Source organism: Aquarana catesbeiana, linkage group LG07 (genome assembly GCF_042186555.1).
Source record: "Aquarana catesbeiana isolate 2022-GZ linkage group LG07, ASM4218655v1, whole genome shotgun sequence".
NCBI lineage: Eukaryota > Metazoa > Chordata > Amphibia > Anura > Ranidae > Aquarana > Aquarana catesbeiana.
This window is the reverse complement of record NC_133330.1, coordinates 323,953,307-323,972,706: the sequence shown is the minus strand read 5'-3', so window position 1 is coordinate 323,972,706 and position 19,400 is coordinate 323,953,307. Positions and strand designations below refer to the sequence as shown.

Sequence of the window (19,400 nt, the reverse complement as noted above, 5' to 3'; positions counted from 1 at the left end):
ACAGATGGTATGCATGGGGGGGGCATGCTGTTTTTTCTCCATACTTTTTAATTGTCAGCATGTTTTTTTAACATTCACCTGTCAGTGGGTAACCCGCTGACAGCTGACGAGTCATCCGTTGTTAAGGACTTTCCAGCCTGCTCCTTACCAACCAGCTCAATGCGGTAAATTACTGCATGAAAACGATTGTATTTCAGTCGATCAGATTATGAGACTACATGGTAAAACAGGGATGCCATCAATAAATTTAAATTGTTCACGTCCGGGTTGTGTGGCATATTAATCGAATGGGTTGTTGACTATAGATTGATTTTTTCCGATCGGAAAATTAATCATATATCGATTGGGAATTATTGCAGTGTGCATAACCACCATATCAGTTTGTCCAACTGAAAAGTTGTGCTCTGTTGTAACAAAGTTTCAAATATTTCTGTGTATATATGAGAAATATTTTTAATTCCTGTAGGCTTCTACACCAGGAGAGGAGATATGATATTTAAACCGGCCTCCGTGGTGCCAAAAGGATCCGATGTCCTGGTGATCTGCACATATTTCAAGGACCCCTGCAGAGGGAGAGGACAGTTTGTGTTTGACGTAAATGAAAATTACAGAAAACCGGACTGGCAGAACGGAACGCTTTCCACTATGCAACTCCTGGGTGTCACAGGGCGTTACCACATTATCTGTTACTTGGAATGTGTCCGGAAGCATATCATAAACGAGACAAATTTACAAGTAGGATGTAAGTGTGTGTGTGAGCGACCCATGCATACCAGTGCTTTTTATTATCTTTTGCACATGTGTATGTACCACCAACCTTCCAAGATAAGGAAGAAGGTTAGTTATGTGTATGTGCAGTATAAGGAGATACACCAATGTTAGTTCTCTGTGTATCAGTGGCTACAATATACACTATATTACCAAAAATATTGGGACGCCTGAAGAGTTGAAGCTGTTATAGCTGCAAAGGGTGGGCCAACTCAATATTGAACCCTACGGACTAAGACTGGGATGCCATTAAATTTTATGTGCGTATTAAGGCTGGTGTCCCAATACGTTTGGCAATATAGTGTACTTTAGGCCACTGTAATCCATTTTTTTTTTTTTAAATACTGTATGTTTTCTTTTAGATCCTCCTGACAGACCCTCTAAAATATCATGTTCTCTGGGAGAATTATCGTCTGAGATGACATGTACGTGGGATACAGGGAAAAAAACAGACTTGAACACAAGCTATGGTGTACATGTTGTTAAGTAAGTCCTTAATATCTTATTTTCAGTCATTAGTTACATTGAGGGTGTCTTCAAGGTATTGCCCAAAGAAACCAGACTACAGCTTTGGAAAGTAAAGAAAAAAGCCATTGACTGGAAAGGCAAGATTACTGCCTGTATAATTAAGCACCAAAGTCTGTCCTTTGCATTGCCCATACATATGATAGCAGCTAAATAGACACAAATTTTAGCTCTGAAATTTGTGCTCTGAAGCTCTATGCATGTGGTTTCAGCCCTACCTACTTCAGTTCTGATTGAATACAAAGAACACAGCCCTCTCTTCATCTCCACTCCCCCTTCAGCTCCTTAACTGCTCTTCATCTCCATAACCCCTCTTCATCTCCATAACCCCTCTTCATCTCCATAACCCCTCTTCATCTCCATAATCTCTCTCCATTTCCATAACCCTACTTCACCCCCATAACCACTCCCTATCTCCATAACCCTTCTTCATGTCCATAACCCTTCTTCATGTCCATAACCCTTCTTCATGTCCATAACCCTTCTTCATCTCCATAACCCCTCTTCATCTCCATAACCCCTCTTCATCTCCATAAACCCTCTTCATCTCCATAATCTCTCTCCATTTCCATAACCCTACTTCACCCCCATAACCACTCCCTATCTCCATAACCCTTCTTCATCATCTCCACAACCCTTCTTCTTCATCTCAAAAACCCTTCTTCAACTCCATAACCCTTTTTCTTCATTTCCATAACCCTTTTTCTTCATCTCCATAACCCTTTTTCTTCATCTCCATAACCCTTTTTCTTCATCTCCATAACCCTTTTTCTTCTTCTCCATAACCCTTTTTCATCTCCATAACCGCTTTTCTTCATCTCCATAACCGCTTTTCTTCATCTCCATAACCCTTCTTCTTCATCTCTATAACCCTTCTTCTTCATCTCCATAACCCTTCTTCTTCATCTCTATAACCCTTCTTCTTCATCTCTATAACCCTTTTTTATCAGCTCCATAAGTCTTCTTCTTCATCTTCATAAGTCTTCTTCTTCGTCGCCATAACCCCCCTTCTTCATCATCATCTCTATAACCCTTCTATATCTCTATAACCCTTCTTCAGTACCATAACCGTTACCCATCTCCATAACCGCTCTTGCTCCATAACCGTGCCCCATCTCAGTAACACCTACTTCTACACAGGCAGAGAGCACAGGAAGTTATTAGCTCACAAAATTCCTGGCAAAATTAAAGTTGTTTTTTTTTTAATTTATTGAACAGATTAACAAAACATTTTCAATTGTATATTTAGTGGACTCGGGTTTACATACAGTTTAAACAAACTGAAGCCCCTTTATTGAAGACAGTAGGTCTTCAGGGGTGGCCAACTTACTTGATATAGAGAGACTTAAGTGCAGCCAATGATATACTGTATATACACAATATTCAGTGAATGTAGTGCCACAGAAAGCTGTGAGAGACTACAGAAATGCAACAGGAGATGGTCAGCATTATGGGCAAGTTACAAGAGATCACCAGACCCCTAGAACATGTTGCAAGAGATGGTCAGAGACTACAGACATGCAAAAAAAAGGTCAGAAACTGTGGACAGGCTACAAGAGATGGCCAGAGACTGTGGACAGGCTACAAGAGATGGTCAGAGACTGTGGGCAGGCTACAAGAGATGGCCAGTGACTGTGGACAGGCTACAAGAGATGGCCAGTGACTGTGGACAGGCTACAAGAGATGGCCAGTGACTGTGGACAGGCTACAAGAGATGGCCAGTGACTGTGGACAGGCTACAAGAGATGGCCAGTGACTGTGGACAGGCTACAAGAGATGGCCAGAGACTGTGGACAGGCTACAAGAGATGGTCAGAGACTGTGGGCAGGCTACAAGAGATGGCCAGTGACTGTGGACAGGCTACAAGAGATGGCCAGTGACTGTGGACAGGCTACAAGAGATGGCCAGAGACTGTGGACAGGCTACAAGAGATGGCCAGTGACTGTGGACAGGCTACAAGAGATGGCCAGTGACTGTGGACAGGCTACAAGAGATGGCCAGTGACTGTGGACAGGCTACAAGAGATGGCCAGTGACTGTGGACAGGCTACAAGAGATGGCCAGAGACTGTGGACAGGCTACAAGAGATGGTCAGAGACTGTGGGCAGGCTACAAGAGATGGCCAGTGACTGTGGACAGGCTACAAGAGATGGCCAGTGACTGTGGACAGGCTACAAGAGATGGCCAGAGACTGTGGACAGGCTACAAGAGATGGCCAGAGACTGTGGACAGGCTACAAGAGATGGTCAGAGACTGTGGACAGGCTACAAGAGATGGCCAGAGACTGTGGACAGGCTACAAGAGATGGCCAGAGACTGTGGACAGGCTACAAGAGATGGTCAGAGACTGTGGACAGGCTACAAAAGATGGCCAGAGACTGTGGACAGGCTACAAAAGATGGCCAGAGACTGTGGACAGGCTACAAGAGATGGCCAGGAATGTGGACAGGCTACAAGAGATGGCCAGAGACTGTGGACAGGCTACAAGAGATGGCCAGGAATGTGGACAGGCTACAAGAGATGGCCAGAGACTGTGGACAGGCTACAAGAGATGGCCAGGAATGTGGACAGGCTACAAGAGATGGCCAGAGACTGTGGACAGGCTACAAAAGATGGCCAGAGACTGTGGACAGGCTACAAGAGATGGTCAGGGACTGTGAATGTGCTATAGGAGTTGGAAATGGGGGAGGGGGGGGGGGCTTCAGGAGTCATTGACTGGAGAGACTTGACATGAAACTTGTAGAGCTCCCTGCTATTATTCACCCTTTAAAAATCAGTGCTTCCACATATGTGCTCAATAAGCCCCCTTAAAAGTTACATGACACATTTGATATTATTGTCAGCAAAATCCACTATAAGGCCCCATTCACACTAGCGCGTTTTTTGATGCATTTTGCATTTTGCAGAAATGCACGGGAATTTTTTAACATGGGTTCCTATGGAACATGTTCACATCAATGCTTTTTTGTATCTCCGCGTTTTTGGAAAGGGTCGGGGACTTTTTCTCATGCAAAATGCAGCGTTTTGCATGTAATGGTTTTCAATGGACAAGCATCAAAAACGCAAGTGCACCTTTTTTGCAGCGTTTTTGATGCGTTTTTGGTGCGTTTTTGGTGCGTTTTTGCCGTTTTTTTTTTTTTTTTTTTTTTTTTTTTTATTTTTTTGTAATTTTTTTGTAAGACTGTAAAAAAAAATGAAAAAAAAAAAAAACGCAAAACGCAAAACGCAAATCGCGGCAAAAACGCGGCAAAAACGCCGCTAAAACGCGGCAAAAACGCGGCTCAAAAATGCGGCAAGCATGAAAAAAAAACCTCCAAAAACGCTCAAAAGCAACATGCATAGGTGTGAATCGAGCCTAAAAGATCTCAGAAAAAAACATTCAGAGAGAACAAGGATGGACAACAAAGAAAATAAGATAATGTGAAAGAAAAAAAAAACCCCAAACCATTTAACTACTATAAGGCCTTGTTCACACCTATGCAGGTTGCAGTTTGCATATTCCAGATGCATTCTCATTTTTCAATACACGGTTTTGATACATTGAAGTCTATAGAACCAAAAATCTGAAAAAAAAGTCCCTGGCCCATAAAATGCACAGATGTGAACTACATCCATATGAAGCCATGTTAAATGGGCTGTAGTGTGTTTCTGCAAAAGTGAAAATGCACTATAAAAGGCATAGGTGTGAACCAGGCCTAAATTAGACTTTGTTACATGGACAGTGCCCTCACAGCTTTCCTGCCCCTTGGCACCTGCCAAGTCTGCCTTCATCGGCCCTGGTGAGAATAATTAAAAAAAAAAAAAGTAAATGTCACATCACATTAATTATTACATTTTTGGCATTTAATCTTGCTAATCTAAGATATATAGATATATATAGATATATATATATCTATATATATATATATATATATATAGATATATATATATCTATATATATATCTATCTATCTATATATATATATATATCTATATATAATATTATTTATATAATATCTCTATATCTATCTTTGCTTTTCAGTTTCACTCACTAATCTTCACCAGAGTGATTAATATTTGGCAATGTGAAAGGAAGCTTTTAGCATTTTACTGGTACATGTTATCTTGGTTAATCAGATCGGGGAGTGACAAGGACAGCAATCTGTAGGATGTGCTCATCTAGAGTGAGGAAGAGATAACGGGGTTAACAGGAAACAGATAAGTGGCAGCATTTCAGCAATAATGGTTGCTCTGTTTTTAATTACTTCTTTGCCAGATATGCCCTTTGGTGTTATTTAACCACTTCAGCTCCAGAAGATTTTACCCCCCTTCATGACCAGGCCATTTTTTTGCTATTCAGTATTGCGCTATTTTCACTGGTAATTGCTCATTCATGCAACGCTGCACCCAAACAAAATTTAAATCTTTTTTTTTTTCACACAAAGCTTTCTTTTGGTGGTATTTGATTACCACAGCGTTTTTTATTTTTTGCGATATAAATGAAAAAAGACCGACAATTACAAAAAAAAAATATATAGTTTTTACTTTCTGCTTCAAAACATATCCATAAAAAAATCCCAATAAGTGTATATTTATTTGTTTGTGTGAAAGTTATATAGCGCCTAGAAACTATGGTATATATTGCTGGTGGTGATCAGCGACTTATGATGGGACTCCGAGTGTCTAGTGCGGCGACCCTAGACACTAAGTGACGATGGGGGCCAACTGACTAACTGCCACTGACATCACCACTGGCGTCAATAGGGGGGGCAGAGGGGGCACTGACCCCCCCCCCAACATTATGCTGTGCCCCCACAAAAAAAAATTGCCTTTTTGTAAAAAAATAAATAAATAAATAAAAAATGTCTGTTTGCATTCGCAGCGGATGCGCCGCATCTTACTCGGACCGCTGCTGGAGTAACACAGTCTCTAATGAGAGGGAGAGCGTCCCCAGTCAGCTCCTGCGGGTGATTCCTCCCCCCTCCCTCTGCTCGCTGACACTGCATAATGCGAGCGCTCACACAACCACGGCCGCCCGATCTGCTCCTTCCCCTGCATCCTCATTGGCAGGGAGAAGAGCGAGTTGCAGGAAGGACTCCACCAGGACTCTCAGTTACTGAAAAAACAGACTGATTTCTCCGTCCTTAGGATAGAAGAACCAGCCTGTAAATTCCAAGAGATGCCAGACCAGCGCTGTCAATAGCAGGGGCAGGAAAGCAAGAGGTGGCTGGGGAACCCCACAGTGGCAGAACACCAGGGCCCGGTGGCAAGACAACCTTTGCAACCCTGATAGTTCTCCCACTGCTTTGAACCCTTATATTTTCTTGGTATGCTGGTGACATATATCTCTTGTTTTCTGCCACCCTGGGGGGGCCCCAATACAGTAGGAAGGGAGATCACTGCAGAACATGTTAAAGGGCCCATTGTGGGATCGTTGTTAAGGGCCCCGGGATGGATATATATATATATATATATATATATATATATATATATATATATATATATATATATATATATATATATATATATATATATATATATATATATATATATATATATATATATATATATAAAATTGCATTTTATAGTTGCCCTCCTACTTTTGTCCCTGTTCCCCCCATGTGCCCCCCCTAAATATGAAAGCTGGAGATGCCACTGGACATCACCAGTGCCATTAATACAGTGATCAGTGATAATATTATACACTGTCACTGTACTAATGACACTGGCTGGGAAGGGGTTAACGTCTAGGGTAATCAAGGGGTTAAATATGTGCCTAAGTGTGTACATTGTGCTGCTTTTACTAAAGATCTCAGTTTCCCATCCCAAACTGACAGATCACTCCCTCTGTACAGAGCTCAGTGTTGTTTACCAACATAGAGATCTGGGCTGTGATTGCACACAGCCCATTAGCAGCTCCTGGCCATGTATCATTGGCCGGGACTTACTGACAAGCTGGACCTGCTGACAGGCTCTCGCTGTGTACAATCACAGTAGGAGCCAAGTGGGGGGTGTGCATGCGCGCTCCCCAAAACTGAAAGTAGGCAGCCATGTACAGGTTATTATTTTTGTTTGTATTTATTATTTTTTTTTTTTTGTGATTATTTTCAAAAAGTACTGAGTCTATTAGATAAAAACCTTTTTAAGAGATCTTTTTTCTTAAAATGTTACTAAACCCAGGAGCCTACATTCACTATATCCAGTCTCCCACAGTACACAAAACATGGACTAGTTATAGTAAATATAAACTGCTATATACCTTTTATAATCAGCAGTTACAGCTTGTGACTTCAGTCGGTGTCTGGTTAAAGCTTTCATTCTCCTCTGACTGTCCTATGAGGCTGCAGGACCCCTGACCCTCTGTCTGGACAGTGCTAATTGGCCCTGTGCTGATCACATGCACTCTCCCACGAAAAAGAAAAAAAAACTCTCTAGCAATACACACCAAACTGAGCATGTGCAGCTTGCCCCCAAGACTCTGTTCTATCAGGAGATGGGTTGGGGACAGTAAAAGAAGGGGAGGATCAGAGAAAAAGGGTTTAAATAGCCTTTTTACACAATGCAGAGGATTAACCCTTTAGGTTCCACAGTGAGTATAACCAGCATGCTTTACTGCATATACAGAATAAATTCACTGTTGTGGGTTTAGTAACATTTTAAATATATTTAGTTGAGGACTTCAGCTGTGGCACAATTGAAAGGGGGGCCCATTGGTTTTATTTAACCAATTTGCAGTTATTAAATTATACCTGTTATTATCAAACTGCAAAGACAGCAACATTTTTATTTTTCTTGTGTCAAGTCAGTCCTTGCAGGAATTTGAGTATATACTGTGGGGTTATACTCGCTAGTGACAATTAAAGATCTATAGAGGGGAATCGGGACCACCTCCATCCTGCTGGTGACCCCTCTAGTGATAACTAATAATCTATATAAAGGAATCAGGGCCACCTTCCGATGCTGGTGATCCCTCTAGTGATAATAAAGCTCTATATAGAGGATTGGGGACCTTCTTCATCCTGCCGGTGATCCCTCTAGTGATATAAAGATCTACATGGAGGAATCAGGACCTCCTTTCTGCTGCTGGTGATACCTCTAGTGATATAAAGATCTATATAGAGGAATCAGGACCTCCTTTCTGCTGCTGGTGATACCTCTAGTGATATAAAGATCTATATGGAAGAATCAGGACCTCCTTTCTGCTGCTGGTGATCCCTCAAGTGATATTAAAATCTATATAGAGGAACCCGGACCTCCTTCATCCTGTTGGTGACCCCTCTAGTAATATAAAGATCTATATAGAGGAATCAGGGTCTCCTTCTTCCTGCTAGTGATCCCTCTATTGATGTACCCCACAATTCTATTAATTTTCCCCACTGCCAGGCCAAATTGTTTGCTCATTTTGCAATCATCTGATATAAGCACCTCAAATATTTCTCCCCTCTAGTTCTGCCCAGCACATGGTCAGATCAGCAAATACATAAATCGTCTATATTATCATTTCTGTGGAAAGTTGATCACTCTAAAGTCACCACAAAAGACACACAAGAATCATGTGCACCTGAAAGAATAGACAAAACCTCCACATATGAAAAGGATTCTGTACTATGAGCTGTGAAAAATGCGAAATTGACTTCCACAGGATCTCTTTTTCAGTAGATTGCTTCAAAAAGGTCTGCTTGTGTTTTCAAGTGCTCCAAATATGTATACCTATTAATATTTATCAGAAATAGCACTGCGGATCGTTGATCAAGGGAGTATCCGATTGCCTTAGGTCAGGGGTGTCAAACTCAATTTCATCGTGGGCCGCATCAGCATTATGATTGTCCTCAAAAGGGCCGGTTGTATCTGTAAGATTAGATGTCCAGCGCATCCCCTCCCCTTGCATTAGATGTCAAGAGCCACCCCACCATCAAAAGTTGAGTCCCCTACTCTCCCTAACATCACAGTGCACCCTCCTTCCTTATGCTGCTGCTGGGAAGAAGCTGGATGCCTTGATTGAAAGCAGAAAGTAGGGGTCTGGAGGAGGAACAGAGGAGGGCTGGAGCTCTCCTGCAGCTGCAGGAGAGATGTGAGGGCCACATGAAATGGCCTGGAGGGCCGGATTCAGCCCGCGGGCCTTGTGTTTGACACCTGTGCCTTAGGTGATCAGGAGAGAGTTTTATCCCCTAAATTAGGGGGCCAAACTCAATTTCATTGCAGGCCACATCAGTGTTATAGTTGCCTTAAAAGGCCCAACTGTATCTGCAAGACTATATAAATGTATCCAGTGCTTTTTTTTCTCAAAGAATAGGTGTAGGAACAACTAACAGTGGGAGGATCTTAAAAGGGCAATAAATAGGAGGAGTGCATTGCGTGGAGTTCAGGGATGTACTATGTACAAGTCAGGGGTGGCTCCATACCGAGTGCAGGGTTCAGGGGTGCACTCTATATCGTGTGCTGTTTCAGGAGTGCCCTATGTATAGAGTGCAAAGTTCAGGGGTGTGCTACATGCAGAGAGCAGAGTTCAGGTGTGGGCTCCGTACCGAGCGCAGTTTCAGGGGTGCCCTATGCACAGTGTGCAGAGTCTGGGGTGCGCTCCATACCGAGTGCAGGGTTCAGAGGTGCACTCCGTACCGAGCGCAGTTTCAGGGATGCCCTATGCTCAGAGAGCAGAGTTAAGGGGTGCGCTCCGTACCAAGCAGTTTCAGGGGTGCCCTATGCACAGAGTGCAGAGTTCAGGGGTGTGCTATGTACAGAGTGCAATTTCAGGGGTGCTCTACGCACAGAGTGCAGAGTTTAGGCGCGTGCTGTGTAGAGAATGCAGGGTTTAAAGGTGGGCTATGTACAGAGTGCGCTACATACAATGTGCAGAGTTTAGGCGTGTGCTATGTACAGAAAGCAGGGTTTAAAGTAAGGCTATGTACAGAGTGCAGAGTTCAGGGGTGCGCTACGTACAGAGTGCATTACATACAAAGTGCAGGGTTTAGCCGTATGCTATGTACTGAGTACAGGGTTTAGAGTGTGCAGGTGTCATGCATACGCAGTAATGTTTGTAATGCTTACCTCTCCATGTGTTCAGCTTGAGAGACCAGCTGCCCTTCACCTGGCTGCTTAAGTAATCTCTCCTCTAAGCATGGCTCCATCCCAGGCCCTATCAGGGAACACTATATTAACCCGTGCACTGCAAGCCAGCCCTGCTGATCAATATTGTGTGTTTGGCTTCCGTGTGCTCCTTACTTTGTGTTCTACATCTGCTTCTAGTTACCGATCTTGGCTTGTTCTTGACTGTCCTTGTCTGCTTCATATCCCGACCGTGGCATGTTCCTTGACTATCCTTACCTGCTCGTTGCCCCGACCTTTGGCTCCTGACTATCCTTTGTTGTCATAGTCTGCAACTTCCTCTCTACCTACCTGTAGTCTACCGTGAGTGTGAGCTGGGGGTTGCGACCTGGAGCCGGACTGCAGCTAAATCCATCCCCACCACTAGGGGCCTCTGGTGAACACCCGCTGGCTCTTAGATTCGGCGCCCTGGAAAATCTCATGTTCTAGCTCCCAGTGTGATCCGTGTTGGTGCTCCAGAATACCTGCTCTCCTGAATCACCTAGAGCTCCATCCGCAGAAGTCAGCCGTAGGGTCTACAACCTTGCGGTGCACTCCTGACCCCAACGGGGTGCATCTGTCACCTGGATTCAGGAGACCTGACAGCAGGATTCAGCTCTTTCACAGGTTGTCCACATCTCACTTCCACCCCTACTCGGCTTTGACCTCTGCACCACTTTTTCCCATCCCCCACCTTTGCAAACCCTCCAAAATGTTCCTTGCATCTCTCCCACCCAGCCCGACTCAAGTACCTGATTGCAGCAGTGTAGGCACCTCTGCCCCCCTTGCAGGAGATCATTGGTCGGCATCTGTGAACAGATGAGGATCACAGTGCAGCTTACGACATGCCCCATCCCACACTGCACCTACATCTGCCTCGTCCCCACCGTGAGTGCAGGGCAGGCAGGGATCTGTCCTCATAAAACCAGAAGGCTTCTGTGTTTACAAGTGACAGTGGTGGGTGTGGAGCAGAGGACGGGAGCCGAAGGTAGCAGAATAGAGTTCTGCCACGTTCTGGCTGAAAAAAGAACCCTGTGTGCAAGGGCCACGTAAAATGACCTGGTGGGCTGCACCGAGTTTTTTTTTTGCCTTCCTCTGGATTAACTTGGCCTTAATGAACAAGTGACCTTTTTTTCAACTATGTAGCTCCATTAATAAAACCAAATATCTTCTTACTAAACTATACACAATACTTTCCCTTTGAATAAATTTAGCTACATCCTGGTTCTTTTGTTGCACCACACATTGTTACAAGTTGTTCCTTAGTCGTTGGAGAGCCGACCATCTCAGTTCTCGCCCACACCTTGGCCCAGATATTGTATCTAAAAATCTTTTTTTTTTTTTTTCCAGCAGGTTGTAAAGTCATTTTATCACACTCTTGAACCATAATGTGGTAAAGGTGTTATTGTCTTATTTGGTGACATTGGTTTGATCCCCTCTAGCTGCAATTCGCTGTGGTCACACACACACACTCATAGTAGCAAAACCATATCAGCTTTAATCATGATGCAATTCTTCAATGTCAGAGCAGCGTGCTTCTGGTGTCCCAGTTACATTTCAATCTGTTCAGAATGGTGGGGAAGGAACTGAGAGTCAGCGGCCCTATAATATCATCTCTGCAAATGGCATTTAAAAAGTAAAGGTCACACTTTACATTTTCAACAAGCTGCATGACATTATGAGGACAGAGCAGTGGGTGCATCTTAATAAAGATAAATATCATTTTTACAATGTGTGGGCAACATAGATGCACTTCTCCTCCATTATACACTATATTGTCCAAAGTATTGGAACACCTGCCTTTACATGCACATGAACTATAATGGCATCCCAGTCTAATGCCCTGTACACACGGTCGGACATTGATTGGACATTCCGACAACAAAATCCATGGATTTTTTCCGACGGATGTTGGCTCAAACTTGTCTTGCATACACACGGTCACACAAAGTTGTCGGAAAATCCGATCGTTATGAACGCGGTGACATAAAACACGTACGTCGGGACTATAAACGGGGCAGTAGCCAATAGCTTTCGCCTCTTAATTTATTCTGAGCATGCGTGGCACTTTGTGCGTCAGATTTGTGTACACACGATGGGAATTTCCGACAACGGATTTTGTTGTCGGAAAATTTTATAGCAAGCTCTCAAACTTTGTGTGTCGGAAATTCCGATGGAAAATGTGTGATGGAGCCTACACACGGTTGGAATTTCCGACAACAGGGTCCTATCACACATTTTCCGTCGGAAAATCCGACCGTGTGTACGGGGCATTAGTCTGTAGGGTTTCAATATTGAGTTGGCCCACCCTTTACAGCTATAACAGCTTCAACTCTTCTGGGAAGGCTGTCCACAAGGTTTAGGAGTGTGTCTATGGGAATGTTTGACCATTCTTCCAGAAGCGCAATTGTGAGGTCAGGCACTGATGTGTGTCTCGCAGTCTCCACTCTAATCCCAAAGGTCTTCTATCGTGTTGAGGTCAGGACTTTTTGCAGGCCAGTCAAGTTCCTCTATCCCCAAACTCGCTCATCCATGTCTTTTATGGACCTTGGTTTGTGCACTGGTGGGCAGTCATGTTGGAACAGGAAGGGGCCATCCCCAAACTGTTCCCACAAAGTTGAGAGCATGGAATTTTCCAAAATGTCTTGATATTCTGATGCCTTAAGCGTTCCCTTCACTGGAACTAAGGGGCCAAGCCCAACCCCTGAAAAACAATCCCACACCATAATCCCCCTTCACCAAATGATTTGGACCAGTGCACAAAGCAAGGTCCACACTTCAGGCATCTGCTACAGGAGGATTCCAGAGAGAGAGTGGTGAGCAGGTTGCAGGCCCACAGTTAAGCTGAACCTTTTTTAGTGTTATTAGTTTCCACTTGGAAGAAGCTGCGGGTGTAAGTTCCCCACACACCATTGTTTTATCTGTTACTGTTGTTGCTGAATTGGGTCCAACACGGCTAATTTACCTGGTTCTTTTCATCTCACTGCAAACCATGTACCACACTCATCATCTAATTGCTGCATCTGTGCCTACCCTTCATCTAATGATTCAATTGTATCCTAAAGATCCCTCCTTGTTACTCAATCCAACTTCTGAGGTGCAGTACCCCCCTTCACCATTTGATTAGGACCAGTGCACAAAGCAAGGTCCATAAAGACATGGATGAGCAAGTTTAATGTGGAGGAACTTGATTGAGCTGCACAGAGTCCTGACCTCAACCTGACAGAACACCTTTGGGATGAATTAGAGCGGAGACTGCAAGCCAGGCCTTCTCGTCCAACATCAGTGCCTGGCCTCACAAATGCGCTTCTGGAAGAATGGTCAAACATTCCCATAGACACACTCCTAAACCTTGTGGACAGCCTTCTCAGAAGAGGTGAAGCTGTTATAGCTGCAAAGGGTGGGCCAACTCAATATTGAACCCTACGGACTAAGACTGGGATGCCATTAAAATTCATGTGCGGGTAAAGGCAGGTGTCCCAATACCTTTGACAATATAATGTAGATCCACTCCTCCTCCAATATAGATAATGTGATTTCTACTTAACCCTGACTACTATGCAAACCACAACGACCCACCATTGCACACATTGGGATGCCTGTTATGCTCTTTGTGTTGTATACAACTAGGGATGGGCCGAACACCCCCCTGTTCGGTTCACACCAGAACATGCGAACAGGCAAAAAATTTGCTCGAACGCGTGAACACTGTTAAAGTCTATAGGACACGAACATGAAAAATCAAAAGTGCTAATTTTAAAGGCTTATATTCATGGTATTGTCATAAAAAGTGTTTGGGGACCTGGGTCCTGCCCGAGGGGACACGTATCAATGTGAAAAAAAGTTTTTAAAACGGCCATTTTTTCAGGAGCAGTGATTTTAAAAATGCTTAAAGTGAAACAATAAAAGTGTAATATTCCTTTAAATTTCGTACCTGGGGGGGTGTCTATAGTATGCCTGTAAAGGGGCGCATGTTTCCCGTGTTTAGAACAGTCTGACAGCAAAATGACATTTCAAAGGAAAAAAAGTCATTTAAAACTACTCGCGGCTGTTAATGAATTGCCGGTCCGACAATACACATAAAAATTCATTGTTAAAAACGGCATGGGAATTCCCCACAGGGGAACCCCGAACCAAAATTTAAAAAAAAATGACGTGGGGCTCCCCCCAAATTCCATACCAGGCCCTTCAGGTCTGGTATGGGTATTAAGGGGAACCCCGCGCCAACATTTTTAAAAAAATGGTGCAGGGGTCCCCCTCAAAATCTATACCAGACCCTTCATTTGTTTTTTTGCTTTTTTCGGAAATTCGGAAATCTGAAGCTGTTTGTGAACGTAACGAATTTATCCGAAGTTATGAATTATCCGAAATAACGAATGCCGCATCTAAACAAATGGAATGGAACAAATTAATAATAATAATAAGGTTTTATAATTCTAAGTATAAAATTGATGCGCTTTAAATAAATAGTGCGACTAAGCTTAAATCCAGGAATAAAAAATGCATACATGTGAATAAAATAAATACATAATTATGGTGCTAATACATGTGTTAAAATTGCCAAAAAAAAAAAAAAAAAATCTTCAAATTGGTGATGTGACGGTTAGTATAAATAAAATAATAATGACACTCTGAGTACAATGTCCAGGCAGAGATAAATAGTGGGAGAAAGTAAAAATAATTAAACAGTTCATTCCCTTAATCCAGATTGATTGACTCACTGGGTTAGATCGTTTGTATCAGGATATTTAGTTTTTCTTGCATCCCACTTCAGCAATTATACTGCTGGTGATTCGGCTCTCAGGATAAAGGTTTTATGCAAAGCAAGCAAAGAAAAAATAGATCATTGTGCAGTGAACTTACTAGATAGTACATAAGCAAAACAGAGACAAGAGATACACTCACAAACTCCCGGTCTATTAGAAGCATTCAAATAAGCAGATTGCAGTCAGCCGCTGTGGACGAGGTTTCCCATAGAGAAACAGCTGCTGTTAACCTTCAGGTGTATTGCAGCACTGAACGTCCTAAGCTCCTCCCACGCGTTACATCACTGACACGTGACTTTTTCAAGGAAAAAGTCACGTGTCAGTGATGTAACGCGTGGACATTGTACTCAGAGTGTCATTATTATTTTATTTATACTAACCGTCACATCACCAATTTGAAGATTTTTTTTTTTTTTTGGCAATTTTAACACATGTATTAGCACCATAATTATGTATTTATTTTATTCACATGTATGCATTTTTTATTCCTGGATTTAAGCTTAGTCGCACTATTTATTTAAAGCGCATCAATTTTATACTTAGTACTATTTGTTTGGTTATCTGATCACCCTATATTGATAGCAGCTTTAATTTACTGATTTTTTCATAGCACTAACTATATTGGTATATATATATTTTTAAGCACAATTTATTTATATCACACATATCTATCCACATCAGCGCTTGGTTTTTATTCATTTTTTTAGCGCAAGGTTTTATAATTATTGTTATTTATTATTATTAGATCATTACGTTCCATTCGCTTAGATACGGCATTCATTATTTCAGATAATTCGTAACTTCAGATAAATTCGTATTCGTTACGTTCACAAACAGCCAAATTTGAAAGGAAATTCCAATACCTATAATTTAATATTTATTATTAGTTAGTTATTTCAGATTTTCGAATTTTCAGATCTTCATTCTTTTGAATTTTCAGATTTTCATTTTTATTTTTGCATTTTCAAATTTATGAAATTTTCGAATTTCCAATTCCTGAAAGTTCGAAAGCTCCGGAATTTACGAATTTGTAAAAATTCGTTAAAAAACAAATTTGGAACTAAACGAATTGCACATGTCTTGTTGCCGGTCCCCAGCAGGCTTTTGGAGCACTTCCTTTGGCTCTGCCGCTATGATAGGTGTCTAATAGGTCACGCAAGTGGGGGGGGACAGAAGATCTCCAACAGCCGCTGCCGCTTCATCCTCCGGATCATCCCCGGTGTCAGTGTGTGGGCAGCGGGTGACAGGCAACTCGGTGCAGCTGCCCAAGAAAAGGGGATCCGCACAATGCTCCGTCCAGCATGCCTGAGCGAGCTTGCGACACACACCCTTCTCCCGCCCTTCTCTCCCTGCCCGTGTGCTGCATCTGTGAAGAGGAAGAGAGGGCGGGAAGATTAAACAAACAGCCGATAGCCACATTAAAGCTGCTGACTGTGAGCCCCCCCCCCCCCTCCGTGGACCATTCAAGTGAGTGAGCTGAGCACTGTCACTGACCAGACCCTGGCCCCTCTCTTTGCCCTCCTACCCCCCCTCTCTCTCTGCCCTCTCTCTGGCCGCTGGCGACGGTGACAAGTGACATGCTGCATCTGGGTGGCAGGTGACGGTGGCAAGTGACACGCATCTGGTGGCAGGCAACAGTGGCAAGTGACATGCTGCATCTGGGTGGCAAGTGACACGCATCTGGTGGCAGGCGACAGTGGCAAGTGACATGCTGCATCTAGTGGTAGGCAATGTTAACAAGTGACATGCCCCCCCTCCTCTCTCCCTGCCCTCTCTCCGGCAGCAGGCAACGGTGCCAAGTGACACACTGCATCTGGGTGGCAGGTGATGGTGCCAAGTGACACGCATCTGGTGGCAGGTTGACAGTGGCAAGTGACACGCATCTGGTGGTAGGTGACAGTGGCAATTGATATGCTGCATCTGGTGGCAGGTGACGGTGGCAAGTGACACACTGCATCTGGTGGCAGGCAGTGGTAACAAGTGACATTCTGCATCTGGTGGCAGGCAACGGTAACGGTAACAAGTGACACACTGCATCTGGTGGCAGGCAATGGTAACAAGTGATACACTGCATCTGGTGGCAGGTGACAGTGGCAAGTGACAGACTGCATCTGGGGGCAGGCGACGGTGGCAAATGACACGCTGCATCTGGTGACAGGCAACAGTGGCAAATGGCTATGGTGGCACGCTGCATCTGGTGGCAAATGACACGCTGCATCTGGTGACAGGAAACAGTGGCAAATGACATCCTGCATCTGGCTGCAGGCAATGGTGGCAAGTGACACACTGCATCTGGTGGAAGGCAGTGGTGGCAAATGACATCCTGCATCTGGTTGCAGGCGGTGGTGACACACTGCTTCTGGTGACAAGCTGCATTTGGTGGCAGGCGATGGTGGCAAGTGACAGGCTGCATCTGGTGGCAGGCGTTTGTGGCAAGTGACATGCTGCATGGTGGCAAGTGACAAGCTCAGGGTTCCCACTAATTCTGCATTATGGGGAGTTGAACTATTTCATTATATATTACAAGGTAGTAATATAAATAATGTGATTTGATCATCCTGACACCATATTGAGCATGGTGTTGAGATAATTTCAGTGCTAACACCAGCCATTCACCCGACAAATCACCCCCACCGCTGAATTCCCCATCAACCCTGAGACTACATCCCCCACAAAATTGTCCCTGAATGGCAGTTTGGAAATGTGGTCACCCTACCGGGGTGGGGGGCAGAGTATCGATTTCCCCCTGGGCCGTTCTCTGATGCCCCATACAAAGGTCACACCGCTTCCCTCAGGCTGTGCATGCCCTTCATCCCCTCCCTGGCTCAGCCAATGGCAGGCAGGCGCCAGTAGCTGAGCAGGCTCCTCGGCTAACTCCACATAGAAAAGATAGTTTCGGGTGCAAAAGTTTGTAGGCTGTCAAGCAGCCGCTGGTGGTGATGGAGATCGGGGCCAGCAGGCTGCTTGTTAAAAATTTACCAGCCTGTGTATGTTTTTGGGACAGCGCCGGGGCCGGACTTGGGCACTTACACGGAGGAGGAGGACATGGCACGTGCATGGGGGGTAGAAGAACCGACGTCGTGGGAGAGATCGGCCAAAGAGGGGGCCACTCTGGACCAGGTAGAGACTAACAAGCTGATGGAGAACAGGGCCAATGGAGGTGGTGGTGGGAAAGCACGGTGAGGATGACCACAAATGTCGTGGGGGACAACAACACACTGAAGGATTTCACCTGACAGCTGATCGTGCAGTTTAGTATGTTAGGCTGTCATTGTGATAATATGTACCCAATCAGATAGCCTGGAACTGCAGCCAATCAGGAAATTCTGATACCGTCACGTGGTAATGGTAGACCTTTCCTAATTGGCTGCAGTTCCAGGGCTTCTGAAGTGTGAAGTAGGGGTGCCGTTGAGTGTAAATCTGACTTCCTGATAAAGTTAATTTTAGTTTGAACTATCATGACAAAAGATGATGAATGTGGGGGCCTTTTGATGGGTGGATTTTTTTTTTTTATCGGGGGGGGGGGGGGGGGCAGCATTTCATTCTTGGACCCAGGCAGCACAATGTCTTGGGCCAGCCCTGGAACAGAGCCTTAAGGGGAACTCTGTACATACTCAGTTTGGTGTTTATTGCTAAAGAGTGTTTTTTTTTTTGGGGGGGGGGGAGGGTACATGTGATCAGCACAGGGCCAATCAGCACTGTCCCAGAGGGTCAGAGGTCCTGCAGCCTCATAGGACAGTCAGAGGACAATGAAAAATCCTTCTACAAGCTTTAACCAGACACTTATAGAAGTCATAAGACTGCTGTAATACTGCTGATGAGAAAAGGTATCTAGCAGTTTATATTTACTAAAATAATTGCATTTCCATGTTCTGTGTACTGTGGGAGACCAGATATAGTGAATGCAGGCTCAGTGACTGCAAGTTTTAGTAGGTGTGGGCATCACAGACAGTTCGCATTTTAGGTTGTCTTCATTCATAAGAAAGCTAACCAGTGTTATGATTTAGTTTACAGACTAAAAAGTCATATGTGGAGAATAAGAAAGATGGCTCTGTACGGATCACAGTGAACCGAACGCGGGATGAAGTGTTTGGTATTCAGATTACGGCAAGGAACGAGCTGAATTACTCTGTATCAGATATGGTGCTGGTCCGCTTGTCAGATATAGGTATGAACTATATGAATTTCATACTTTCTACATGTATTTTTCTCATATAGATTGATACAGATGATAGTTTGTTTCAAGAATTTTCATAGGAGAGGCATGTTCTGCAAATGCTTTAC

General features: G+C 43.9%; 1 protein-coding gene across 1 annotated transcript in view; it reads left to right on the top strand.

Annotated features, from left to right (window-relative positions):
- The window catches only part of LOC141103792 (interleukin-12 receptor subunit beta-2-like), a 91,874-nt gene that overhangs the window by 1,270 nt on the left and 71,204 nt on the right, over positions 1–19,400 (top strand). The window contains exons 2-4 of the mRNA XM_073593779.1: positions 467–742; positions 1,131–1,254; positions 19,124–19,284. Of these exons, the coding sequence (XP_073449880.1) occupies positions 467–742; positions 1,131–1,254; positions 19,124–19,284 (561 nt within the window). The remainder of the gene's footprint in view (positions 1–466; positions 743–1,130; positions 1,255–19,123; positions 19,285–19,400) is intronic.